Below are 27,784 nucleotides of genomic sequence, written 5' to 3' on the forward strand. Positions count from 1 at the left end.
GATCAAGTAGGCTTCAACCCAGGACAGTTCAATATACAAAAATACATCAATGTGATCCGCCATCTAAATGAACTGAAAGAAAAAAATCACATGATCATCTCACTAGATACTGAAAAAGCCTTTCAAAAATTCAAGAACAACCACAGAGCATATGCAAACTGGATCTATGTTTCCTGTTCATATGTAGCAGGTGTGGAGCTTGATTAGTATGTGGATCTCCCAATAACTGGAATGGGAGCTATCCCTAAAGCTGTTGGCTGTCTGTAGGATATGCTCTCCTAACTGGATTGCACTCTCTGGCCTCAGTGAGAGAGGATGCTCTTAGCCCTGCAGAGACTTGATGTGCCAGAGTGGTGGGGAGATACCCAAGAGGGTTACCATCATCTCAGCAGAGGACATGAGGGTGAGAAAAGTACTGTGTGAGGGAGAACTAGATATGGGGACAGTAATTGGAATATAAAGTGAATAAATAAATTAAAAGGGAAACTTTCAGAACTTTGCTCACAAATATCATATGTTTTGGAGGTGGTAGATTTCTTGATTAATTTGATATTACCATGTACACCTTAACATTGCAACAGCTTCAACATTGTATCTCATTAATGGAAACAATATTTATCAATAAAAATGACCGCTCAAGCTGGACCTGGTGGCACATGCCTATAATCCTAGCACTAGGGAGCAGGAAGATCAGGAGTTCAAGATATGTTTCAGCTACAGCAAATTTAAAGTCAGCTTAGGCTATGTGAGACCATGTTTAAAAACTAATTAACCAAGCAAGCAAGGAAGCAAGCAAGCATGCAAGCAAGCACGCAAACAAGCAAGCAAGCAAGCAAGGAAGGAAGGAAGCAAGCAAGCAAGCAAGGAAGCAAGCAAGGAAGCAAGCAAGGAAGCAAGCAAGGAAGCAAGCAAGCAAGCAAACAAGCAAGCAAGCAAGCAAGCAAGCAAGCAAGCAAGCAAGCAAGCAAGCAAGCAAGCAAGCAAGCAAGCAAAGTTTTTATAAAGAAAATTGTAAAAGAGCCTAACCTTGATTTTTTGTCATTTGTGTTCTTACATTCTTCTTCATCTTTCAGTGGAAAAACCACTGAACTCATGAGAGAGAGAGAAATTCAGGGCAGAGTCCTCTGAGACTATTTACTACATCACAATCTCACAGACTGCCATCATCCTGGCTGGAAAACCAACAATGTTCTCCACAAGACAACTATCCAGCCTGTACCCACTGCTTCTTCCATACACAGGTGTCAGAATTCTGAGTACAGATTTCTTCTGCACTGGTGGGTGATGGTACTTCCTGGGTCACAGTGTTCCTAATGCCCAAGGGTTACTGGCAGATGATACAAGACCATAGGATCTGTGGAGTTGCTGGGAGGAACCTCACTGAGAAATGTTTCTGTTTCATTTGGAGGTGAACACATTTTAGTAAACACTTTGTGCAGCATGAAAAGAACACAATTCAGGGAGCTACCCAGCCACTCTTCAACCAATCTATTAAGTCATAGGACTCTGGAACAAAAAGCTTTCTTGGGTTTCTGTAACATTTTCCTCAACCCTGGCTTATGAAGATGGATGTAGGTAGTCTTATACACATGGCTTCCCATGTGACCCAGATGATTAACTTCCAGGGAACACCTAGGATTTCTTTGTTTATACTTAGTGCCATTAATGTGAAGTATTTCTTTTTATGTATATATTCACTTGCATGTATAGAGGCTTAACTTTGCTGTCTAGAGAGAGGGAAAGATGATGAAGAGAAAATGGTGGAGAGGGAGATGGAGAAACAGTGAGCAGTAGAGGAAGTTGAAGGAGGGGAATGAAGAGAAGAGCAAGGGGAAATGGAAAAGGGGGAGAAAACATAGGGGAAGATTAAAGAGATTAGGGGAAGACGGTTGTAGATGACAAGATGAACTGGAGTTAGAGATGGAGTGAGTGGGGCAGTTGGTGAGGAAGAAGAGATGAGAAGGTGGAGGAGAAATAAGAGTTGGAGGAAGTAGTGAGAAAGGAAAAGGGAGATAGGAAACCAAGTAGGCATTTTTAACAGAAAAGGATAAGAAAAAGTAACCGACTGGGTCTAGGTCTGAAGAGAAAAATGAGTGGGAAGAGGAGGGAGAAGGGAGGAAAGGAGACATGACAAGGAGGAGACAGAGGCTGTGACCGGATATCAGCCCTGAAAGATCTTCAGAGTGAGCTACGTTTATCAACCTAACAGGAGGAACATGGCACAGCCTGTGGCTTTTTTATTGGTTTCAATCTGCCTGTTTCATAGCCTTTTTAGTTTTCAAGAAGAAGGTAAGGAATGAAGTGAGTATGGCTGGGGGTGGGTTTTTGATGAAGCAGCCTAGTACATTATTGCCATATGTAACAAACTCTGAGATGTCCTGTAGAGAAGAGGCCACCCTTGTTTTGTGTGTTCTAATAAATGAAAAAGCAAGTTTTCTAGAAAACAGGATCCCACAAAATGCTTAAACCTAGCATGATAAAACTAAAAAAAGGGGAAAGAATGAGAATGCAAATTGGGGTATTCCCTTGCCAGAAATCACATCCAGAACAAGTTTTCTCTTTATTTTGATATATTTGGAGTGCCTACATATGGAGAAAAGAAGACATAGTTTTGTAAAGCCCATTTTATTTCCTTAACTTTAACTTCCTTAAAGTTGTGTTTTCTTGGGTGATTCTGAAATGGCTATTTAAGAAAGGATTGCATTCTGGTTCCTATCTTAGTGATGTGAGGATTGTGCCGAGCTGTGCAAGCTATGTTTTATGAAGCAGCAGAGAGTATATACTCATTTAAGTACTCCTCAGAATGCCTTTCCATCTAAAAATATTTTAAAGCCAGAGTGAATAAGTACTTAAAAATGAAAAGGAAAAAAGAAAAAGAAAAGATTCTCTTTGTATAACCATTTTTTCATCAACTGGAATTCCTATTTTATGACTATTAAAAGGCAACACTTTTGCCATAGCTATGTGGTTTTTTTTGAAAAATTTAAATAAAGTTTATTTGTGTACATGCATATACACTTGGATATCATAGTGTGTATGTACAGATCAAAAAAAAAAAAAACTTGCAGGAGTCTGTTCTTTCCTTCCACCATATAGATTCTGGGGGACCAGATTCAGGTCATCAGGCTTTGTCAGCAAGCACTTTTATCTCCTGAACCATCTTGCTGGCCCAGTTCTCTCTTTTACCGTGTACAATTCACACAGGACATAATACAAGAAGTTACTTAAGATGCTCCTAAGTCCTTTCTACTTTCAGAATCTGGCCTTCTAAGGTATTGACATCTTATCCCTCCATATATTATCATCATCATCATCTCTGCTATATAAAGTGATATCCCATGGATCTTAGGCATGCTATACTGTACTTAGAATGATGTAGTGATGTTTTACTTTTGGTCATCCAACTGTTGCTTATTTATGATCCTCCTTTAGACAGTTTATGAATATTTGCTTCCTGGAGTTACAAAGGCTACCATCAGTGTCTTTCCTCAAAAAGACTTATTTTACATGTCTGAGTGTTTTGCCTTTGTGCATATATAAATACCATCTATATACCTGGTGACCACGGAGGGTGTAAGATATGCCCTGGAACTGGAATTACAGAAGGCTGTGAGTTGCCATATGGGTCCTGAAAACTGAACCCAAATCCTCTACAAGAGCAGTGAGGGCTTTTAAATACTGAGACTTCTCCAGGTGTCACCTCAAGCTTGTTCTATGTGGGTTTTTTGGAAGGGCTGGTGGTGGCTCATTACAGTGCCTATATGGTGGTCAGAGGACAACTTGTGAGAATCCAATATCTTCTTTCTGCTATGTGGGTGCTGGGGATCTAACTTGGGTCCTCAGACTTGGCTTGGTGGCAATTGCCAAGTGCCTATCAGCCTTTTATTTGAGCCACTGAATTACATACAGAAGACTTGTGGTGCTGACTCTAGTCAGTATGGGCTGTTATGATCATATTACTACAATAGCCAGCCTGAAGATGAGAGAATGTGATCACAAGTTACAGGCATTCTGCTTTCAGAGAAATCCAATAATGAAAATCATCAAATCCTACTTAGCATTTTGGCACTGATATCATGGTAGGTTTAAAATTAAACATCACAAATATCTTCAGTCAATGATTGAACAGGCAAGTGGGAAGACAAGAAACAGGCCTTGAGTGGTACATGCTGAAACCATTTGTGATAATTGCCTGGAGAGGGAGAAGTGAGAGTTGGAAACACTTCACAGAGGGTTGGTTTGAGTGATCTCTTTCCAAGATTGAAATCATTATTTTAGGAATAAAATATATAACCAATAGCTAGCAAACCTTTCCTGTTTGCTGTTTCTTTTAATTTTTTAAAAATTTTCTTTATTCTTATGAATTTCATACATATATACATACATACACACATAAACACACACATACATACATACAATAAAAATAAGTACATATAGTTTTATTTCCCCCTTCAGTTTACCCCAACATGTCCTATTTACAATGTTTTTTCTTTTATTGGTTATTCTACTTATTTACATTTCAAATGTTATCTCTCTTCCCAGTTTCCCCTCCACAAACCTCTATCTATTTCCCCCTCCCTTTGCTATAGAAGGTGCTCCCCAACCCATCCACCCACTCCTACCTCATCGCCCTAGCATTCCCCTAAACTGGGGCATTCAGCCTTCACAGGACCAAGGGCCTCTCCTTCCATTGAAAACATAATATTTTTCATTTCCTCCAGATTTTCCAATTTTGTTGAGAATAGGCCTTTGTAGTAGGATCTGATGATTTTTTTAATTTCCTCAGTTTCTGTTGTTATCTCTCCCTTTTCAGTTCTGATTTTATTAATTTGGATACTGTCTCTGTGTCCTTTGTTTAGTTTGGCTAAGGATTTATCTATCTTTTTGATTTTCTCAAAGAACCAGCTTCTGGTTTGGTTGATATTTTGTATAGTTCTTTTTGTTTCTACTTGGTTGATTTCAGCTCTGAGTTTGATTATTTCCTGCTGTCTACTCCTCTTGGTTATATTTGCTTCTTTTTGTTTTAACGCTTTCAGGTGTACTGTCAAGTTGTTAATGTATGCTCTCTCCAGTTTCTTTTTGTAGGTACTTAGAGCTATGAGTTTTCCTCTTAGTACTGCTTTCATGGAGTCCCACAATTTTTGGTATGATGTGTCCTCCTTTTCATTAAATTCAAAAAGTCTTTAATTTCTTTCTTTATTTCTTCCTTGACCAATCATCGTTGAGTAGAGTGTTGTTCAGTTTCCACGTGAATGTGGGATTTCCATTGTTTTTGTCATTATTGAACACCAGCCTTAGTCCATGGTGGTCTGATAGGGTACTAGGGATTATTTCAATCTTTTTGTATCTGTTAAGGCCTGTTTTGTGACCAATTATATGGTCTATTTTGGAGAAGGTACCATGAGGTACTGAGAAAAAGGTATATTCTTTTGTTTTAGGGTGATATATATATATATATATATATATATATATATATATATATATATATATATATCAGTTAAATCCATTTGATTCATATCTTCTGTTAGTTTCATTGTGTCTCTGTTTAGTTTATGTTTTCATGATTTGTCCATTTCTGAGAGTGTGGTGTTGAAATCTCCCACTATTATTGTGTGAAGTGTAGTGTATGCTTTGAGCCTTAGCAAAGTTTCTTTTATGTATGTGGGTGCCCTTGCATTTGGGGCATAGATGTTCAGAATTGAGACTTCATCTTGGTACATTTTTCCTTTGATGAGTATAAAGTGTCCTGCCTTATCTTTTTTGATTATGTTTGGTTGAAAATCAATTTTATTTGATATTAGAATTGCTACTCCAGCTTGTTTCTTGGGACCATTTGCTTGGAAGATTGTTTTCTATTCTTTTACTCTGAGGTAGTGTCTGTCTTTGTCACAGAAGTGTGTTTTCTGTATGCAGTAAAATTCTGGGTCTTGTTTATGTATCCAGTCTAGTAGCCTATGTCTTTTTATTGGAGAATTGAGTCAATTGATATTAAGAGATATTAAGGAAAAATGATTGTTGCTTCCTGTCACTTTTGTTATTGGAGTTGGAATTATGTTTGTGTAACTATCTTCTTTTGGGGTTGTTGTAAGACTACTTTCTTGGTTTTTCTTGGTTGTAGTTTCCCTCCTTGTGTTGGACTTTTCCATCCTTTATCCTTTAAAATGCTGGATTTGTGGGAAGATATTGTGTAAATTTGGTTTTGACATGGAATATCTTAGTTTCTCCATCAATATTGATTGAGAGTTTTGCTGGGTATAGTAGTCTGGGCTGGCATTTGTGTTCTCTTAGGGTCTGTATGATATCAGTCCAGGATTTTCTGGCTTTTATAGTCTCTGGTGAGAAGTCTGGTGTAATTCTTATAGGTCTGCCTTTATATGTTACTTTACCTTTTTCCTTACTGCTTTTAGTATTTTTCATTGTTTTGTATATTTGATGTTTTGAGGGAGGGACCCATGTCTCCATCTGTATATGTAGGGGAGGATGGCCTTGTTTGGCATAGGTAGGAGAGGAGATCTTTGGTCCCATGAAGGCTGAACACGAAGTGGGTGGGGAGGTGGGAGTGGGGGGTAGGTGGGGGCACACCCGCATAGAAGCAGGAGAAGGGGGGATTGGATAAGGAGTTCCTGGGTGGTGGTGGGAATATGGTAAGGGGATAAAATTTGAAATGTAAATATAATATCCAATAAAAAGATAAAAAATAAAAAATAAAGAAAGTTAATTTCTCTTCTCAACCAAAAAAGAAAACATAATATTTTTACTGATTTTTGACAGTTTTATCTCATGTACCCTATTACACTCATTTCCCAGTCCTTCCATGTCCACCCTCTGCCTTGTGACCCTCCTAAAAAAACCAAGTCAGATTTGTGTTATCTCTATACTCAGTAGAACATGGTCAAACTCTAGTAGCTAGAGTAGCTTGCCCCTTAAATAGCACTGAGTTGTTCCCCTCCCACATCCCTTATCAGAAGCCATCAATTGTTGAGAGCTAACTTCAGTATTCTTATAACACTTTAATAGTTCTCTTCAATGGCTTAATGTTAGGCTTCTACTTTTGGGGGGGTTGCGGTGGTTGTGGATGGGGTAGGGGTTGTCATATAAGCATTCCAGGATCCTCTTTCTCAACTTTGAATCTACAGTACTCATTATAACTGAAATAGGTTTTTTGGTCTTTACAGTCAGCTGGAACATAGACCACATGGTTTCTGGTGACAGCACAGACCATAAACATGGCCCTAGTCTGCCATAGGCCAACAGATAACATATAAGGCTCTTAGAGGCAGCCTGAACTACAGAAATCACCATGGCCATAGGTAGATGTGCAGGCCATTCACATCCCAGTGACTGCAAGGTCCATGAACATAAACATGTATTTAGATGGCAGTTCAGACCATGGACATCCACATGCAATTTGGTGGCAACATTGGCCACAAACATCAATACAGACCTAGGCTTCAGAAGGACCTCTGACCCAGACATGACCCTGAGGGTCAAACATTACCATGGCCTTAGGTAGTAGTCCAGGCCACCCACATCATTATGGCCCCCTGTAGCAGTATGGTCCACAGGTATCAACATGGATCCAGGCTATAGCACAGATCACAGGCATCCACATGGCCTTTGGTAGTAACATGGATATTAACAAAGATCCTAGCTTCAGTAGAACCATGGGCCCAGGAATGGTGCTCGGTGTCAGTATGGATCTGGAAATCACCCTGGCCTCAGGTGGCAGCACAGGCTATTCAGATCAAGCATGTCTTCCAGAGGAAATACAACCCCCAAGCATCAGCATAGGTTTAGGTGGCTATCCAGACCATGAACATCCTCATGAACTTTGGTATTATTGTAAGCTACAAACAACAACACAGATTCCCACATCAATAAGATCATGGATCCAGACATGGCCCTTGAAGGCAGCACTGGCTCAGACAACCATGGCCTCAAGTGGAAGTTCAGGTCATTCAGATCCGTATGGCCCCAGCAGTAGTATGGTCCATGGAAATCAACATCGCTTCAGGGGGCAGTGCAGACCACAGTCATATGCATGGTTTTTTATGGTAACATGGGCCACAGACATCAACAGAGACCCTAGCTTCAGTAGGATCATAGACCCAGACATTGCCTTTGAAGGTAGCACAAATAGAGACATCACCCATGGTGTTAGGTGGCAGTGCACTCCACTCACATCAGACTGGTTCTCACTGCTGCTGCATGTTGTCACATCTCCAGATCTGCCTCTTTTCACAGTGCATGTACTTCTCCATTTTTCTATCTTTCCAATCTCTCCATCAATTATTTGCTCTTTATAGTGGTACCCACCACCTGTCCCATGAAGGCAGGGTGGCCTGAGTGTCTTCTTCCTGCAACACCAAATTTTTTTTTAATAATGCACTAAGTCTAGTAAATGGAACACATGTGAGCATGAGTGTAGGCAATTCAGACATGGGAACTACAGAATTCTATCAGTAGCCGCACCCTCAAAAAAGAATGATGCTCTCTTCCAGAAGCTTTTGGCTGTCAATTGTTTCCCAGTAAGGTCTGTGCCTACAGAGGTCACCTCCCACATCTCCTCTGTCTATGCTGGAACTTTGATTCTATTGATCATTTGCAAGATTACCCCAGCTGCTGCGAATGTGATAGCCAAGCCATTCCATGTCCAGAGAACATCATTTCACACTTCTCTCCACATGTTGGATCTTATATTTTTCTGTTTCCTTTTGTGCATCATTTTCCTAGCCCCAGTGATATCCCAATCTTTGAGGGCTGAACACTCAATAACCTATGTTTTTCTTGTTTCAAAGCTCTCATTGCTCATATTTTGATGTTAGTCCTAGGGAGCACCCTCAAAATTACTCTTCTTGAAAGACATTTCTCTTTTTAATTTCTGTAACTTTGGATCACAATGTAGTGGATTTGGTTAGTAGGTAATGGATCAAAAGTGGAGGTTGGGTTATATTTTTTGTGTTGCTTTGTCTCTTTTATGCACTCGTTGGAGTATTTGTTAAAATTTCCTCTCCTCCTGAGTCTATTGGGATGCTCTGTTTTCTGTGATGATTCCTAGAGGAATAACTGCATGCAGTTAAGCTAGGGGGCTGATGAAACACAGATGGATTGCTGATATCATCCTGTGTTGGCTATATGCCAATAGGATCAAGAGTGAGGCTGGGCACTCAGCACTAAGGTGACTAGGTGGAGTCAAAACTTCTATTATACCTTGGGTTCTAAAAATCTTCTGGAGACAGAAAACACATTTCAGATCCAGTAAAGTCTGTCTACTATCTGGGAACTGTGGTTAAATCTACAAGCCAAGAATATCTTCTAAAACCACAGTTGTACAGAGTGTCAAGGTTCTGCAGCAACAATTGAAACTTCAGCAATGGGAAGACAGCTCTCACAATGACCTTCAAGACTAAAGCTCCATTTTTTTAAAAGATTTTTTTCTCTCATACAATACATTCCAACTGCATTTTTCCTTCACTCCACTCCCCTTGGTTCTCCAGCACCTTCCCTCTCCCCCAGCACCTCCACTCCTTCATTGTTTTCCTTCAAAAAAAAAGGTCTCCAAGAATATCAATTGCACATGGCACAACAAGATACAACAAGACTAGGCACAAACCCTCATATCAAGGATAAGTGAGGTAACCCAAGAGGAGGAAAAAGTTCCTCTGAACAGGTGAAACAATCAGATATACCCAGCTCCCATTAGGAGTCCCATAAAAACAGCAAGCCAACCACCATAGCATATATGCAGAGGACCTAGCTCAAGCTCATGCAGGTTTCATGATTCCCACTTCAGTTTCTGTGCAAAGCTTCACTCCTTTATGGGATCCTAAGCACTAGAGCCAAAGGTCAGCCCTTCACTGACCTCTGAGGCCACTGGACTAGAGTCATAGTCACTCAGAGTACTCTCTTGACTTCTACAAGCCATGATACTTTAATACTTAAGTTTAAAGATGGTTAAGAATTTTGTATGGCTTGAGCTTGTACAACTCTTGTGCATGCTATCACAACCACTGTGTTCAAATGTGCAACTTATGAATACAATTTCTTACAATTGAATTTAGTGAGACGTTTTTGTCTCTTTAATTCTAAATGTTAAATTTAGTGAAATAAGTATTTGTTCCTAATTGTGTGTTTCAGATTATGCACCAACTATAGGTAAGTTTGTTTTTAAAAACCTTTTATTAGATGTTGTAAAAATGTTGTAGTACGTGGTATCATTGGATATTTCATAGTTTTAAAAGACAAAATATTATTTTATGCACATATGTATATATATATATGTATGTGTATATATATATGAAAGTAAGTTTCTTTAAAATAGTTAAGGGTTTTATATGGTTTGAATTTGCATGGGTCTTGTGCATTGCTGTTATAATAACTCCGAGTTCAAATGTGTAACAGTCCTGCTGTGTAGGGAAAACACTCTTTCATCCACCATATCTGGCTCTGACAACGTTTTTAAATTTATTAATCATTTTATTTGTTTACATTTCAAATATCCCCATCCCCAGTCTCCCCTCCATGCTCTTCCTTATCCTCCTATTCAATGCTCATAAGAGGGTGCTCCCCTACCTACATGCTCACTACCATGTCACTCTTTTAGTATCCCCTTATCTGGGGCAGCAAGCCTCCACAGAACCGAGTGCCTCCCCTCCCACTGATGCCAGATAAGTCAATCCTCTGCTACATATATATTGGAAGCCATAGACAGGTCCATATACTCTTTGACTGGTGGTTTAGTCCCTGGAAACTCTGAGGGGTCCAGTTAGTTGATACTGTTGATCTTTCTATGGAGTTGCAATCTCTCCTTCAGCTCCTTCAACCCTTCCCCTAATTCGTTCATTGAGGTCCCTGTGCTCAGTCCAGTGACTGGCTATGAGTATCCGCATCTGTTTTAGACAGTACTAGCAAAGCCTCTCAGAGGACAGCCATACCAGGCTCCTGTCTGCAAGCACATCTTGGCACCAGCAATAGTGAGTGTTGGGGTTTCGTGTTTGCAGATGGAATGGATCCCAAGGTGAGGCAGTCTCTGAATGGCCTTTCCTTCAGTCTCTGCTTCATTTTTTGTCCCAGCATTTTCTTTAGACAGGAGCAATTCTGGATTAAAATTTTTGAGATGGGTGGGTGGCACCATCCTACCACTGAGAGCCATGTCTATCTTCTGGGGGTGGTCTCTACAGGTTCTATCTCCTTGATGTTGAGTATTTCAGCTAATATAATCCCCATTGGGTTCTGGCATCTGGGACTTTCTAGTGGTTCCCAAATTCCCAACACCCCATTGCTACTTATTTCTATTCATTCTCCTGGCCCACTTAAATTCTTTTCTTTCCCTTCATATACATGGTCCTGCTACCCTTTTCTTCTTCTCTCCTCTTCCACCAGGTCCCTCCCTCCCTCTGCCTCCTGTGATTATTTTGTTACACTTTCTAAGTGGATTTGAAGCACTTTGGCCTTCCTTCCTGTTAAGCTTCATATGGTCTATGAGTTGTAATGTAGGTATTCTGAGCTTTTGGCTAATATCCACTTATCAAGAAGTACATACCATCAATGTCCTATTGTGTCTGTGTAACCTCACTCAGGATGATATTTTTTAGTTCCATCCATTTGCTCACAAAATTCATGAAGTTGTCATTTTTAATAGCTGAGTAGTATTCTATTCTATAAATATACCACATTTTCTGTATCCATTCTTCCACTGAAGGACATCTGTGTTATTTCCAGCTTCTGGCTATTATAAATAAGGCTGCTATAAACATAGTGGAGCATGTGTCCTTGTTATTTGGTAGAGCATCTTTTGGGTAAATACCCAGTATAGCTGGGTCTTCAGGTAGAACTATTTTCAATTTTCTCAGGAATCACCAGATTGATTGCCAAAGTGGCTTTACCAGCAATGGAGGGGTGTTCCTCTTTCTCTACATCCTTTCCAGCATCTGATGTCCCTGAGTTTTCAGCCATTCTAACTCATGTGAGATGGAATCTCGGGATTCTTTTTGTTTATATTTCCTTGATGACTAAGGATGTTGAACATTTCTTTAGGTGCTTCTTGGCCACTCAAAATTCCTCAGTTGAAATTTTTTTGTTTACCTCTGTATCTCATTTCTAATTGGGTTATTTGATTTTCTGGAGTCTAACTTCTTGAGTTCTTTGTATATTTTAGATATTAGCTCTCTATTGGATCTAGGGTTGGGAAAGATCATTTCCCAATCTTTAGGTTGCTATTTTGTCCTATTGACAGTGTCCTTAGCCTTACAGAAGTTTTCCAGTTTCATGAGGTCCAGTTTGTCAATTTTTGAATTTAGATCCTGAGATCCTGGTGTTCTGTTCAGGAAAATTTCTCCTGTGCTGATGTGTTCAAGGCTTTCCCCCACAGTTTCTTCTATCAGATTCAATATATCTGGTTTTATATGAATGTCTTTGATCCAGTTGGTCTTGAGCTTTGTACAAAGATATAAAACTAAATCAATTTGCATTCTTCTACATGCAGACCACTAATTACACTGGCACCATTTGTTGAAAATGTCTTTTTTCATTGTAGGTTTTTGGCTTTTTTGTCAATGATCAAGTGACCATAGGCATGTGAGTTTATTTCTGGCTCTTCAGTTCTATACCATTAAACTACCTGTCTGTCTCTGTACCAATATCATTCAGTTTTTTATTACTATAGTTCTTTAGTACAACTTGAGATCAGGGATGGTGATTTTCCCAGTTCTTTTATTGCTGCAAATTGTTTTTGCTATTCTGTTTTTTTTGTTGTTATTTCAGATGAAGTTGAGAATTGTTATTTCTATCTCTGTGGAGAATTAAGGTGGAATTTTGATGGGGATTGCATTGAGTCTGTAGATTACTTTTAGTAAGATAGCCATTTTTACTATTTTAATCTTACCAATCTATGAGCATGAGAGAGCTATCCATCTTCAGAGTTCTTCTTCATTTCTTTCTTCAGAGGCTTGAATTTCTTGTCATACAGATCTTTCACTTGCTTGTAGAGCTATGCTAAAATATTTTATATTATTTGTTACTATTGGGAAGAGTGTTGTTTCCCTAATTTCTTTCTGAGTTCATTTATCCTTTGTGTAGAGGAAGACTACTTATTGGTTTGATCAAATTTTATATACAGCCACTTTGCTGAAGTTGTTTGTTAGCTGTAGGAGTTCTCTGGTAAAATTTTTGATGTTGCTTATGTATACTATTATATCATTTGTAAATATTGGTACGTTGAAATCTTCCTTTCCAAATCATATCCCCTAGATCTACTTTTGTTGTCTAATTGCTCTAGCTAGAACTTTGAGTACTATATTGAACAAACGGAGGGAGTGGACATCCTTGTCTTGTTGCTGATTTTAGTGGGATTGTTTCAAGTTTCTCTTCATTTAATTTGATGTTGACTGTTGGTTTGTTCTATATTGCTTTTACTATGTTTAGGTATGAGTCTTGAATTCCTGATCTTTCCAGTATGTTTAATAAAAGGGCTGTTATATTTTGTCAAAGGATTTTTTGAGCACCTATTAAAATGATCATGTGATTTTTTTCTTTGAGTTTGTTTATATAATAGATTAGATTGACCAATTTTTATATATTGAACCATCCTTGCATCCCTTGGATGAAGTTTACTTGATCGTGGTGATTGTTTTGATATGCTCTTAAAATTAGTTTGTGAGAATTCTATTGAGGATTTCCCATTGATTCTCATAAGTGAGATTTCTCTGAAGTTCTCTTTCTTTGTAGGGTCTTTGTGTGGTTGAGGTATCAGCATAACTGTGGCATCACAGAATGAATTAGGCAGTATTCCTTTTGTTTCTATTTTGTGGAATAATTTGAAAAGTATTGGTACTAGGTCTTTTTGAAGGTCTCATAGAATTCTCCATGAAAACCATCTGGCCCTGGGCTTTTTTGTGGGGGGGGGGTACATTTAATGATTGCTTTTATTTCCTTTGGGGTTGTGGGACTGTTTAGATGGTTTATCTGATGCTGATTTAATATTGGTACCTGGTATCTGTTTAGAAAATTATCAATTTCATCTAGATTTTCCTGTTTTGTTGAGTATAGGCTTTTGTAGTCGGATCTGATGATTTTTGATTTTCTTCAGTTTCTTTTGTTATGTCTACCTTTTCATTTCTGATTTTGTTAATTTGGATACTGTTTCTATGTCCTTTAGTTAGTTTGGCTAAGGGTTTATCTATTTTGTTGATTTTCTTAAAGAACCAGCTCTTAGTACTGTTGATTTGTTGTATAGTTCCCTTTGTTTCTAATTCATTGACATCAGCCCTGAGGTTGATTTTTTTCCTGCTGTCAACTTCTCTTAAATGTGTTTGCTTCTTTTTGTTCAAGAACTTCCATATGTGCTGTTAAGTTGCTAACATAGGATCTCTACATTTTTAAAATAAAGGTACTTCACGCTATGGATTTTCCTCTTAGCACTATTTTCATTGTGTCCCACAAGTTTGGGTATGCTGTGCCTTCATTTTCATTAAATTCTAGAACGTCTTTATTTTTATTTTTTTTACACATTTAAGAAAATTTTTTTATTTATTAGATATTTTATTTACACTTCAGATGCCATCCCCTTTCCCCATTCCCCCTTTAGAAAACCCCTATCCCATGCCCCCTTTTCCTTTTTGCATTTACACATTTTTTTAAAAAATGTTAATCATAGGCTTTATAAGTTTGGAATTGTTCAATCAGAGGTGTAACCCACTAACCAACCTAGATATAACAACTATCTTTTTTTCTGCCTTCTGGCCCAGGATCATCTGACAGACCTTAGTGCTGCAGAATTATTAAGGGCTGATTACTCTGTCTAGGCAGATATAATCAGTCGACTATTCTGCAAGTGTGTCCTTTTCTGGACAGTAATTTGTCTGTAGAAGGAAAGTGGCAATTCTTGCCTAGTGGCTGTCTCACCACAACTGGAGTAACTCCAAGGATGCTCAATTTCTTCTTAGAATTCAATATAGGAAGCTGTCCGGAGCAGACAGGTCTCTAATGAAAATGAACATTAATACTGAAATGTTTGTCATGTCAATTCTAAGGACTTCTGATGTTTTGAAAACCAACTATCCATGTAAGGTAATCTGGACTGTTGCCTGTTAACTCCACTCAGCTATTTCTAAATAAAACATAGAAAACACCCTTATAATAAACTCCAAGTCATGAATTTGCTATAGTCCCTTAACTCACAGGCTGACCATCTCAAGTCAGTTAAAAAAAGTTAAAGAAGGACTGGGTCTAAGCTTTGTATTCCTAAATGTGTTATACTGATACAATGCCTATGAGAGTAACAATATTCATCTCACTCTTATATCACTAAGAAGCTCATGCCAATAAAAACCTTAAAATTAGTAATCAAAGTAAATTGGTGCCATTTAAGAAATTATATCTTCATCTTGATATTAATTATACAGATTTCTACTAATAGGTTATGGCTATGCAATTAACCCCTAGCTAATCCTTTCTATTCCCACAAAACCACTACTTTTCCCTAGAGAGACAGACCAACATTTACCACCTTAGTCCCCAAGCCCAGGGAATAGGGGCACTGACTCTTCATTAGCTTCTTCAAGCTGATTATGGGCATTGAGATATTAGCAGAGGAGTGGGGGGAAGAGCAAATTGACAATCCTCTGATGCTGTGTCTTCGCTGCCTCCAGATGGAATTCATGGACCTCAGAGGTTTGAGCAGGTCTGCCCAGCTTGCTTGTTGAGTAGATACACCAAGGCTGATCATTCTGCAATATACAATTCTCAAAACAAATTTTAGTATCAAGATAGTTTTTTTTAAAGAGGGCTGACAATTTATTAAGAATGTTGGTTCTAACCGCTTTTCTATTTTTTCCCCTTTTTTATTGGATATATTTACATTTCAAATTTTATCCCCTTACCACATTTCCCCACCACCCAGGAACCCCTTATCCCATCCCCCCTCCTCCTGCTTCTATGAAGGTGTTTACCCACCTACCCCCACCCCTCTCCCCACCCTCAGATCCTCCCCCTCAGTGCTCAGCCTTCAGGGTACCAATGACCTTGTCTCCCACCTATGCCCACAAGGCCATCCTCCCCTACATATACAGCTGGAGTCATGTGTCTCTCCATATGTGCTCCTAGGCTGGTGGTTTAGACCCTGGGGAGCTCTGGCTGGTTGGTATTGTTGCTCTCCTCATGGGGCCACCAGCCCTTAAGGTTCCTTCAGTTTACTCTCTAACTCCTCCATTGGGAACCTTTGATCAGATTAATGGATTGCTGTGAGTATCTGTCTCTAGGTATGTCAGACTGTAGGGGACCTCTAATAAGACAGCCTTATCAGGCTGCTGTCAGCTTTCCCATCCTGACATCCCTATCAGTGTCTATTTTTGGTGACTGCCCATGGAATGAATACCCAGATGGAATGGTCTCCATACAACCCCCCCTTCAGATTCTGTCCCACACTTTGTTTCCATATTTGCTCCCTTGGGTATTTAGTTACTCTTTCTAAGAAAGACCTAGGCATCCTCACTTGTTCTTTCTTCTTCATGAGCTTCATGTCGTCTGGTAGTTGAATCTTTGTTGTTTCAAATTTTTGGGCTAATATCCACTTATCAGTGAGTAAATACTATGTGTGTTCTTTTGTAATTGGGTTAGCTCACTCAGGATGATATTTTCTAGTTCCATCCATTTACCTAAGAATTTCTTGAATTCATTATTTTTAATAGCTGAGTAATATTCCATTGTGTAAATGTACCACATATTTTGTATCCATTCCTCTGTTGAAGGGCATCTGGGTTCTTTCCAGCTTCTGGCTATTATAAATAAGGCTGCTATGAACATAGTGGAGCATATGTCTTTGTTATTTGTTGGGGAATTTTCTGAGTATATGCCCAGGAGTGGTATAGCTGGGTCCTCAGGTAGTGCTATGTCCAATTTTCTCAGGAACCGCCAGACTGACTTCCAGAGTGGTTGTACCAGCTTGCAACCCCACCAACAATGAAGGAGTGTTCCTCTTTCTTCAAATCCTCGCCAGCATCTACTATCACCTGAGTTTTTGATCTTAGCCATTCTGACTGGTGTGAGGTGGTATCTCAGGGTTGTTTTGATTTGCATTTCCCTTATGACTAAGGATGTTGAGAATTTCTTAAGGTGCTTCTCGGCCATTCGAGTTTCCTCAGTTGAGAATTCTTTGTTTAGCTCTGTACCCCATTTTTAATGGGGTTATTTTGTTGTTTGGTGTCTAATTTCTTGAGTTCTTGTATATATTTGATATTAGCCCTCTATCAGATGTAGGATTGGTAATGATCTTTTCCCAATCTGTTGGTTGCCGTTTTGTCTTGTTGACAGTGTCCTTTGCCTTACAGAAGCTTTGCAATTTGATGAGGTCCCATTTGTCGATTCTTGATCTTACAGCATAAGCCATTGGTGTTCTGTTCAGGAACTTTTCCCCTGTGCCTAGGTATTCGAGGGTCTTCCCCAACTTCTCTTCTATTAGATTCAGTGTATCTGGCTTTATGTGAAGGTCCTTTATCCTCTTGGACTTGAGCTTTGTAAAAGGGGATAAGAATGGATTAATTTGCATTCTTCTACATGTTGACCTCCAGTTGAGCCAGCACCACTTGTTGAAAATGCTGTCCTTTTTCCACTGGATGAATTTAGCTCCCTTGTCAAAGATCAAGTGGCCATAGGTGTACGGTTTCATTTCAGGGTCTTCAATTCTATTCCATTGATCATCCTGTCTGTCTCTGTACCAATACCATGCAGATTTTATCACTACTGCTCTGTAGTACAGTTTGAGGTCCAGAATGGTGATTCCCCCAGAGGTTCTTTTATTGTTGAGAGTAGTTCTCATTATCCTAGGTTTTTTGTTGTTCAAAATGAATTTGTAAATTGCTCTTTCTATCTCTATGAAGAATTGATTTGGAATTTTGATGGGGATTGCATTGAATCTGTAGATTGCTTTTTGCAGGATAGCTATTTTTACTAAGTTAATCCTGCCAATCCAGGAGCATGGGAGATCTTTCCATCTTCTGAGATCTTCTTCAATTTCTTTCTTCAGAGACTTGAAGTTCTTGTCATACAGATCTTTCACTTGCTTGGTTAGATTCACTCCAAGATATTTTATTTTATTTGTGGCTATTGTGAAGGGTGTCATTTCCCTAATTTCTTTCTCTGCCTGTTTATTCTTTGAATAGAGGAAGGCTACTGATTTGTTTGAGTTGATTTTATATCCAGCCACATTGCTAAAGTTGTTTATCAGGTTTAGGAGTTCTCTGGTAGAAGTTTTCGGTTCACTTAAGTATATTATCATATCATCTGCAAATAGTGTAATTTTGACTTCTTCCTTTCCTATTTGTATCCCTTTGACTTCCTTTTGTTGTCTAATTGCTCTAGCTAAGGCTTTCAGTACTATATTGAATAGGTAGGGTGAGAGTGGGCAGCCTTGTCTGGTCCCTGATCTTAGTGGGATTGCTTCAAGTTTCTCTCCATTTAGTTTGATGTTGGCTACTGGCTTGCTGTATATTGCTTTTACTATGTTTAGGTATGGGCATTGAATTCCTGATCTTTCCAAGACTTTTAACATGAAGGGATGTTGAATTTAGTCAAATGCTTTCTCAGCATCTAGTGAGATGACCATGTGGTTTTTTTCTTTGAGTTTATTTATGTAGTGGATTACATTGATGGATTTCTGAATATTGAACCATCACTGCATTCCTGGGATAAAGCCTACTTGATCTTGATGGATAATTGTTTTGATGTGTTGTTGGATTTGGTTTGCGAGAATTTTATTGAGTATTTTTGCATCAATATTCATAAGAGAGATTGGTCTGTAGTTCTCTTTCTTTGTTGGGTCTTTCTGTGGTTTAGGTATGAGTGTAATGGTAGCTTCATAGAACGAATTGGGTAGTGTTCCTTTTGTTTCTATTCGATGGAATAGCTTGAAGAGGATTGGTATTTGGTCTTCCTTGAAGTCTGAAAGAATTCTGCACTGAAACCATCTGGCCTTTGGTGGGAAGATTTTTAATGACTGTGTCTATTTCTTTAGGCTTTATGCAACTCTTTAGATGGTTTATCTGCTCCTCATTTAACTTTGGTACCTGGTATCTACCTAGAAAATTGTCCATTTCCTCCAGATTTTCCAATTTTGTTGAGTATAGGCCTTTGTAGTAGGATCTGATGATTTTTTTCAATTTCCTCTGTTTCTGTTGTTATGTCTCCCTTTTCAGTTCTGATTCTATGAATTTGGATGCTGACTCTCTGCTCACTGGTTAGTCTGGCTAAGGGTTTATCTATCTTGTTGATTTTCTCAAAGAACCAGCTCCTGGTTTTGTTGATATTTTGTATAGTTCTTTCTGTTTCAACTTGGTTGATTTCAGCCATGAGTTTGATTATTTCCTGCTGTCTACTCCTCTTGGGTATACTAGCTTCTTTTTGTTCTAATGCTTTCAGGTTTGCTGTCAAGTTGTTAATGTATGCTCTTTCCAATTTTTTTTTTTTTTTGTGAGCACTTAGAGCTATGATTTTTCCTCTTAGTACTGCTTTCAATGAGTCCCACAAGTTTTGATATGTGTCCTCATTTTCATTTAAATCTAAAAAGTCTTTAATTTCTTTCTTTATTTCTTCCTTGACCAAGTTATCATTGAATAGAGCATTGTTCAGTTGCCAAGTGTATGTGGGCTTTCTGTTGTTTTTGTCCATGTCAAAGATAAGTCTTAGTCCATGGTGGTCTGATAAGGTACTAGGGATTATTTCAATCTTTTTGTATCTGTTGAGGCCTGTTTTGTGACCAATTATACGGTCTATTTTGGAGAAGGTACCATGAGGTACTGAGAAGAAGGTATATTCTTTTTTTTTTTTAGGATGAAATGTTCTATAGATATCAGTTAAGTCCAATTGGTTCATAACTTCTGTTAGTTTCATTGTGTCTCAGTTTAGTTTCTGTTTTCATGATCTGTCCATAGCTGAGAGTGGGGTGTTGAAATCTCCCACTATTATTGTGTAGGGTGCAATGTATGCTTTAAGTTTTAGTAAAGTTTCTTTTATGTATGTGGGTGCCCTTACATTTGGGGCATAGATGTTGAGAATTGCGAGTTCCTCTTGGTACATTTTTCCTTTAATGAATATGAAGTGTCCTTCTTTATCTTTTTTGATTACTTCTGGTTGAAAACTGATTTTATTTGATATTAGAATCGCTACTCCAGCTTGTTTCTTGGGACCATTTGCTTGGAAGATTGTTTTCCAACCTTTTACTCTGAGGTAGTGTCCGTCTTTTCCACAGAGGTGTGTTTCCTGAATGTAGCAAAATGTTGGGTCCTGTTTACGTATCCAGTCTGATAGTCTATGTCTTTTTACTGGAGAATTGAGTCCATTGATATTAAGAGATATTAAGGAAAAATGAGTGTTGTTTCCTGTTATTTTTGTTATTGGCAGTGGAGATATATTTGTGTAGCTACCTTCTTTTATGGTTTTTGAAAGATTACTTTCCTGCTTTTTCTAGGTTGTAGTTTCCCTCCTTGTGATGGAGTTTTCCACCAATTATCCTTTGAAGTGCTGGATTTGTGTTGAGATACTGTGTGAATTTGGATTTGTCATGGAATATTTTGGTTTCTCCATCAATAATGATTGACAGTTTTGCTGGGTATAGTAGTCTGGGCTGGCATTTATGTTCTTTTAGGGTCTGTATGATATTGGTCCAGGATCTTCTGGCTTTTATGGTCTCTGGTGAGAAGTCTGGTTTAATTCTTATAGGTCTGCCTTTATATGTTACTTTGCCTTTTTCCCTTACTGCTTTTAGTATTTTTCTTTGTTTTGTACATTTGATGTTTGGACTATTATGTGATAGGAAGTATTTCTTTTCTGGTCTAAACTATTTGGAGTTCTGTAGGCTTCTTTTATATTTATGGACATCTCTTTCTTTAGGTTAGGGAAGTTTTCCTCTATAATTTTGTTGAGGATATTTACTGGTCCTTTTAGTTGGGAGTCTTCCCCCTCATCTATACCTATTATCCTTAGGTTTGGCCTTCTCATTGTGTCTTGGATTTCTTGTATATTTTGGGTTAGTAGCTTTTTGTATTTTGCATTTTCTTTGACAGTTGTGTCAATGTTTTCCATGGTATCTTCTGCACATGAGATTCTCTCTTCCATCTCTTGTATTCTGTTGGTAATACTTGTGTCTATGACTCTTGATCGTTTTTTAAGTTTTCCATCTCCAGGGTATTCTCCCTTTGTGATTTCTTTATTGTTTCTACTTCAATTTTTAGATCCTGCATGGTTTTGTTTAATTCCTTCTCCCGTTTGGTTGCATTTTCTTGCAATTCCTTAAGTGATTTTTGTGTTTCCTCTTTAAGGGTTTCTATCTGTTTTTTTGAAAGTGTTATTTATGTCTTCCTTAAAGTCCTCTATCATCATCATGAGAAGTGATTTTAATTCTGGATCCTGCTTTTCTGGTGTGATGGGGTGTTCAGGGCTTGCTATGATGGGGGAACTGGGTTCTGATGATGCCATGTAACTTTGGTTTCTGTTGCTTACATTCTTACACCTGCCTTTTGCCATCTGGTTAAATCTAGTGCTACCTGTACTTCTGTCTCTGATTGAAGCCTGCCTTTCCAGTTGTCTTGCTTGTATCTGGTCTTCTAGGGTTCCAGATGTCTCTGTGATATTTTTCCAGCTGCACTGATTACAGTGGTACCTCTAGGATGCCTCAGGATATGGTGCCTCCAAGGTGGCAGTCCAGCTAGGTGTCTGCTGTTCTGGGTGCAGTGTCTCTTCTTGGATATCTCAGGATATGTCGTCTGATGCTCTGAGTTCAGTTGTTCCTCTGCGGCTCTGGGTTGAGTGGACCTTCCAGTATGTCTCAGGCGGAATCTGGGGTCCACACAACAGCAGACCTGGCAGAGGTCTGGTCCAGGCCTCAGACCCTGGAGATGGGCAAAAGGAGGGTGCTAGCCGGCAGAGGCGGGGAGTGGGGGGTATCTGCTGGAATCTGAGCACTCCGGGCACCCAGCTATGGGCTCAGGGCAGTATGTGGGTTTTCCTACCTAAACCTGGCTGTGGGATCCTTGGAGCCCCCAGAATGTCTCAGGTGGCGGGATCCGGGGTGCACTCACCAACAGGCCAGGCAGAAGTCTGGTCCAGTCCTCAGACCGGAAGCCTAGAAAGTCTTTAATTCCTTTCTTTATTTCTTCCTTGACCAAGTTATCATTGTGTAGAGCGTTGTTCAACTTCCATGTAAATGTGAGCTTTCTGTTGTTTTTGTTGTTATTGAAGACCAGCCTTAGTCTGTGGTGATCTGATAGGATGCAGGGGATTATTTTAATTTTCTTGTATCTCTTGAGGCCTGTTTTGTGACCAATTATGTGGTCTATTTTTGAGAAGGTACCATGAGGTACTTAGAAGAAGATATATTCTTTTGTTTTAGGATGAAATGTTGTATAGATATCTATTTGGTTCATAACTTCTGTTAGTTTCACTGTGTCTCTGTTTAGTTTCTGTTTCCATGATCTGTCCATTGCTGAGAGTGGGGAGTTGAAGTCTCCCACTATCATTATGTAGGATTCAATGTGTATTTTGAGCTTTAGTAATTTTTTTTTTAAAATATGGGTGCCCTTGCACTTGAGTTGTAGATATTCAGAACTGAGAATTCATCTTGGAATATTTTTATCTTTTGATAAGTATGAAGTGTTCTTTCCCATCTCTTTTGATAACTTTTGTTTGAAATTCTGATTTATTGTATATTAAAGTGGCTACTCTTGTTTGTTGAGACCATTTGCTTGGGAAAAATTTTCCAGCCTTTTACTTTGAAGTGTTGTTTGTCTTTGTCACTGATGTGTGTTTCCTGTATGCAACAATATGGTGGGTGCTGTTTAAATAGCCAGACAGTTAGCTTATGTTAGCTTATGTTAGCTTATGTTAGCTAGTGGGGGATTGAGTTAATTGATGTTGAGAGATGTTAAAGATAAATGATTCTTCATTCCTGTTAATTTTGTTTTTAGAGGTGGTAATCTGTTTGTGTGGTTCTCTTCTTTTGAGTTTGTTGTGAAATTAATTTTGTGGTTTTTCATAGTTGTAATTTCCCTACATTTAGTGGAGTTTTTCTTCTGTCATCATCTGTAGGAGTGGATTAGTGGAAAGATATTGTTTAAATTTAGTTTTGTCATGTAATATATTTGTTTCTCCAACTATTGTGATTGAGAGTTTTGCTGGATATAGTAGCCTAGGTTGGCCTTTGTGTTCTCTTAGGGTCTACATTACCTCTGTCCAAGATGTTCTGACTTTTAGAGTCCCTGTTAAGAAATCTGGTGTAAATTTAATAGATCTGCTTTTATAGATTACTTGGACTTTTATAATTTTTAACATTATTTCTATGTTCTGTTTATTTACTGTTTTGATTATTGTGTGACAGAGGAATTTTTTTTTCTGGTCTAATCTATAATCTATTTAGTGTTCTGTGGACTTCTTATATGTTTGTGACCATCTCTTTCTTTAGGTTAGGGAAGGGTTTTTTTTTTTTTTTTCTTTTTTGTATGATTTTGTTGAAGATGTTTCCTGGCCCTTTGAATTAGGAATCTTCAATCTCCTATAGTCTTATTATTTTTAGGTTTGGTCTTTTCTTTGTATCCTGAATTTTCTGAATGTTTTAGGTTAGGAGCTTTTTGTACTTTGTATTTTTTGATGGTTGTGTCAGTATCTTGTATGGTATCTTCTATTCCTGATATTTTCTTCTATCTCTTGTATTCTGTTGGTGGTATCTGCATTTGCAACTTTTGATCTCCTTCCTAGTTTTTCCATCTTCAGGGTTTCTTCCCTTTTTGATTTCTTTTATTGCTTATTTTCAGCTTTAGAACCTCAATGGCTTTATTCAATTCCTTCACATGTTTGCTTGTGTTTTCTGTATTTCTTTAAGAGATTTATGTGTTTCCTCTTGAAGGGCTTCTTTCTATCTGTTTACCTGTGTTCTCCTGTATTTCTTTTAAAAAGTTATTTATGTCTTCCTTAAGGTTATCTTATCATGTTTATGAGATGAGATTTTAGATCAGAATCTTGTTTTTCAGGTGTGTTGTGGTATCCAGGATATCCTGTGGTGGGAAAACTGGGTTCTGTTGGCTATGTTTTTGTGCTTGCCTCTCACCATCTGGTAACTTAGTTGTTAATTGGCCTCAGTGTTTCTGACTGGATCCTATCCCTCCTGTGAATCAGGTTGTGATGGAACTCCTGGTACTCAAGCTGTCTCTGGGTATAGCAAGGGGTCTGTCCTAGTGTCCAGTTGTTGGATGGAAGGAAAATGTATCTCCAGCAGGGCAGGACAGATAATTCCTGCCTAAGCTAGGCCCTGTGAGGGTCTCAGTTAGGCCAGATATTCAGGCAGAGGGTGTCTCACTCACCTGTGAGCCTGGTTGTGACGGACCTCCTGGGAGTCAAGCTGTCTTTTGTTGTGAGAGGGAATCTGAAGCACTGGCTCTGCCCTGGGCTGTCTGACAACATTTCTGCTCCCTCATTCACAATTCTTTGCACTTGACCAGATGTGATTTGTAATGGAATTGGAATTTTAATTAGAATGCCATTCCAACTAAACCAATAAACACAGGACTATATATTGTCAAAAATACTAGTTAACTCAAGTGCAAAGGGAACCTCTAGTATATGTAATATTATGAAAGAGAAATAACCTATAAGCTGGTATAAAATAATAGGCTACTAGTAAAGCTGGCAAAGATTATTAGAATCTGACTTTGTGGCTGATATAAGATAAATATATTATAAATACTTTTTCTGGATTATTAATGTTAAGAGCTATTCAGACATTGATAAAAGAGGAAGTGCTACTCTCTTTTACACAGATGATGAAGTACTTTAGAATGAAGTCATTAAGGGATGTATAGAATGAGTAGAGAGCCTGTCAAGAATTTCCCCAGCAAGGGTCTGGAAGCATGGCTAAGTACTTGCCACATTCACAAGGCCCAAGTTCAATCCCCAGCAATGTAAAAGGATGTATAATTTCTATAAAGCAAATCATTTCAGGAACATTAAACTAGATCTGAAAACAGAACATGTATGATATCTATTGTGATTTGAATAGGTATGTCTCCCATAGACTCATGTGTTTGAATGTTTGGCCCTTAGTGGGTGGCACTATTGGGAGGTGTGAACATTATTGGAGTAGATGTGGCCTTGCTAAAAGAAGTGTGTCACTGTGGGGATGGTCTTTGAGGTCTCCAATGCTGAAGCTACACCCTGTGTGACACACAGTCTTCTGCTGCTTGTGGATCAAGATGAAAAACTCTCAGCTCCTTCTCCAGCATCATGTCTGTCTATGTGCTACCATGTTCCCATCACGATGATAATGGACTGAACCTCTGAAAATGTAAGCCAGTCCCAATTAAGTATTTTTCTTCAGAAGAGTTGCTGTGGTCATGGACTCTCTTCCTTGACATAATCTCATGCCAACACTGCTCTTCCTCATATTAACCTATCTATTAATGTCATTTCTCAGAAGAGTATGTTTTAAAGTCTATAATTGAAATGAACTTTACTTAAATTTTAATTTTGCAGAGTCTATAATTAGAAATCCAGAGACTGAAGGTAAGTTGATCAGAAAATTTTCATTATTATGTTCTTTCTCTTTTACATGTTTTCTTTATTTTAATTTTATGTGTAATTTTATGTGCTTTGCCTGTCTGTATGTCCGTTCACCACATGAATTCCTACTCTCAATGGAGGCCAGAAGAAGGCATCAAATTCCCTGGAATTGAAGTTACAAATGGTTGTGAGCAGACATATAGGTGCTGACAACTAAACCCAGGTCCTTAGGAAGAAAGTCCAATGCTCTTAACCACTGAGCCATCTCTTCAGTCCCTGTGTGTTTTCTTCTAATTTCATAAAAATGTGAACTTAGTGATTTGTTTCTAGTAATTTTTCTCTTTTTTCATAAAACATTGAATATGGTCCTTTTAAACAGATAAAAGAGTGAAATATGCCCCCATGAATTTTTACCATCACTAAAAATGTATACTTTTAAATTTTTGCCATTTTAATAGGGAATTCCAGATTTAAAAATTCATATAGAAAATCAGCTAATAATAATTTGGGATATTACAAACAAAACAGTACTGAAGTAGAAAAACACTTTGTTTTATAATCAGTTGTCTAACCATACTACAGATGTTTCAATATGAAAAAACATATTAGCCTAGGTGGAGTCAAATAAGTAATATTTTTGATGTTTGTGGGATCACGGCTGTGGTAGTTTGAATAAAAATAACCATCATAGGCTCATAAAATGTAAAATAGAATAGTTTTTTAAAAAATATATAAATCTAATACATTTAAAGAAAAGGGGTATGCGATGTAATTCTATTTTAATTAAAATGTGTTATATAAAATGGTTTCTATTTGTCAATTTCATGTATGTAAACAATGTATTTTGATTGTATCCATCTCTAACACTCCATCCCACTTCTCAAATTCCTAACACTCCTTTCCACCTTTCATGTCCTCTTCATTTTTGTTTTTCATTTTGGCAACTAATTATTTGTCAAAATTCACTCATTTTTGGCAACTAGAGATGCCTACTGGAATGCTGACTGATCTGTTGACTTGATGCTAAGCAACTCATCACAGCTACAATGGCAATGCCATGTATAGACAGTATGCCACAGCTCTCCTCCCCAACCTTTTGACTTTACATCCTAACACACCTTTTATAACGTGTTGTGTGGGCATTGACATATATCTCATTTAGGGCAGGAATTCATTTTAAAAAACACTCCAGTAATACACATGGGAACAGATAAAGAATTTTTGTTTTCTTTTAGATGGTGTATGTGTCTTTCCATTCTGGTATAGAAGTGAAATATTCTATGACTGTGTCAATTTCAATCTGAAACACAAGTGGTGTTCTTTAAACAAGACTTTTCAAGGTTACTGGAAATACTGTGCTCTTACAGGTAAGTGCTTCACTCACAGATGGGAGGGTGATCCCTTGTCTTGGGAACCATTTGATGTGATAGATAAGAACCCAGAATCCAGAGAAATTCTGTTGTGAAAATAAGAGGCATACAACTTTTTTGTTGCTGTTCAGTGAGTGCATATGCTATAAGTGTGGGTGTTCACCTGTGAGTGTGTAGAGGCCAGAGGTCAATGACATGCATCTCATTCTATTACTGTTTACCTTTATTATTGTTTTTTATTTTTTGAGACAAGGTCTCTCATTAAACTTGGAGGTTGCTGATTTGGTAAAAAGTACTTGTTCAGCAAGCCCAGGAGATTTATTTCTCTCTACCCTCTGTTAAAGTTGACATTGGAGGCATGTGATATTACATCTGGATTTTTATTTGGATCCTGGGTATCTGAAATTGGGTCCTCATTCTTGCGCAGTGAAGACTTTAGATATGGAGCTGTCTTTCAAGTCCCCAAGATGCATAATTTCTGATAATATAAAACTCACATAGAGTTAAAGATGTATTAGAGGGGTTTTTGATTCCATCATCTTGATAAAATACTCTTAGTAAAACATCAAAGAGAAATGACTTGCAAGGTAGTAGCAATCTCATTTTCATAAGCTACATGAACTAGAGAAGAGCAGATTGTGCAGAAGTGTGTGTGTGTGTGTGTGTGTGTGTGTGTGTGTGTGTGTGCTGTAAAGAAAAAAGTGTTCCTCTTCCCACTGACTCTTCCTTTTACAGACTATGCTCCATGTACCTTTCCCTTCTGGTACAGACGTATGATCTACTGGGATTGCACAGAGGATGGGGAGGTGTTTGGAAAAAGGTGGTGTTCACTGACCCCAAATTACAACAAAGACCATGTTTGGAAATATTGTATATAA

The 27,784-nt window shown here is 38.2% G+C and overlaps 1 protein-coding gene across 2 annotated transcripts; it reads left to right on the plus strand.

Moving 5' to 3' along the window:
* The first annotated feature begins 2,216 nt into the window (after positions 1 to 2,216).
* On the plus strand, positions 2,217 to 27,784 carry Bsph1 (binder of sperm protein homolog 1). Of its 2 annotated transcripts, XM_076926959.1 has the most exons (6): positions 2,217 to 2,289; positions 5,845 to 5,847; positions 10,138 to 10,155; positions 25,510 to 25,539; positions 26,772 to 26,903; positions 27,642 to 27,784. In XM_076926959.1, exons 1-6 carry the CDS (start codon positions 2,217 to 2,219, stop codon positions 27,782 to 27,784), a joined length of 399 nt encoding a protein of 132 aa, XP_076783074.1. The 2 variants fall into 2 exon arrangements, with proteins under 2 accessions (XP_076783074.1, XP_076783075.1); XM_076926960.1 differs by lacking the exon at positions 25,510 to 25,539.

Source organism: Arvicanthis niloticus, chromosome 29 (assembly GCF_011762505.2).
Source record: "Arvicanthis niloticus isolate mArvNil1 chromosome 29, mArvNil1.pat.X, whole genome shotgun sequence".
NCBI lineage: Eukaryota > Metazoa > Chordata > Mammalia > Rodentia > Muridae > Arvicanthis > Arvicanthis niloticus.

Excerpts from the sequence above, each read along its gene's own strand:
- Bsph1 (XM_076926959.1), top strand. The coding sequence starts at position 2,217 with ATGGCACAGCCTGTGGCTTTTTTATTGGTTTCAATCTGCCTGTTTCAT. Across the intron at positions 25,540-26,771 it reads TAGAAATCCAGAGACTGAAG|ATGGTGTATGTGTCTTTCCA; the intron begins GTAAGTTGATCA and ends GTTTTCTTTTAG. Across the intron at positions 26,904-27,641 it reads GAAATACTGTGCTCTTACAG|ACTATGCTCCATGTACCTTT; the intron begins GTAAGTGCTTCA and ends TTCCTTTTACAG.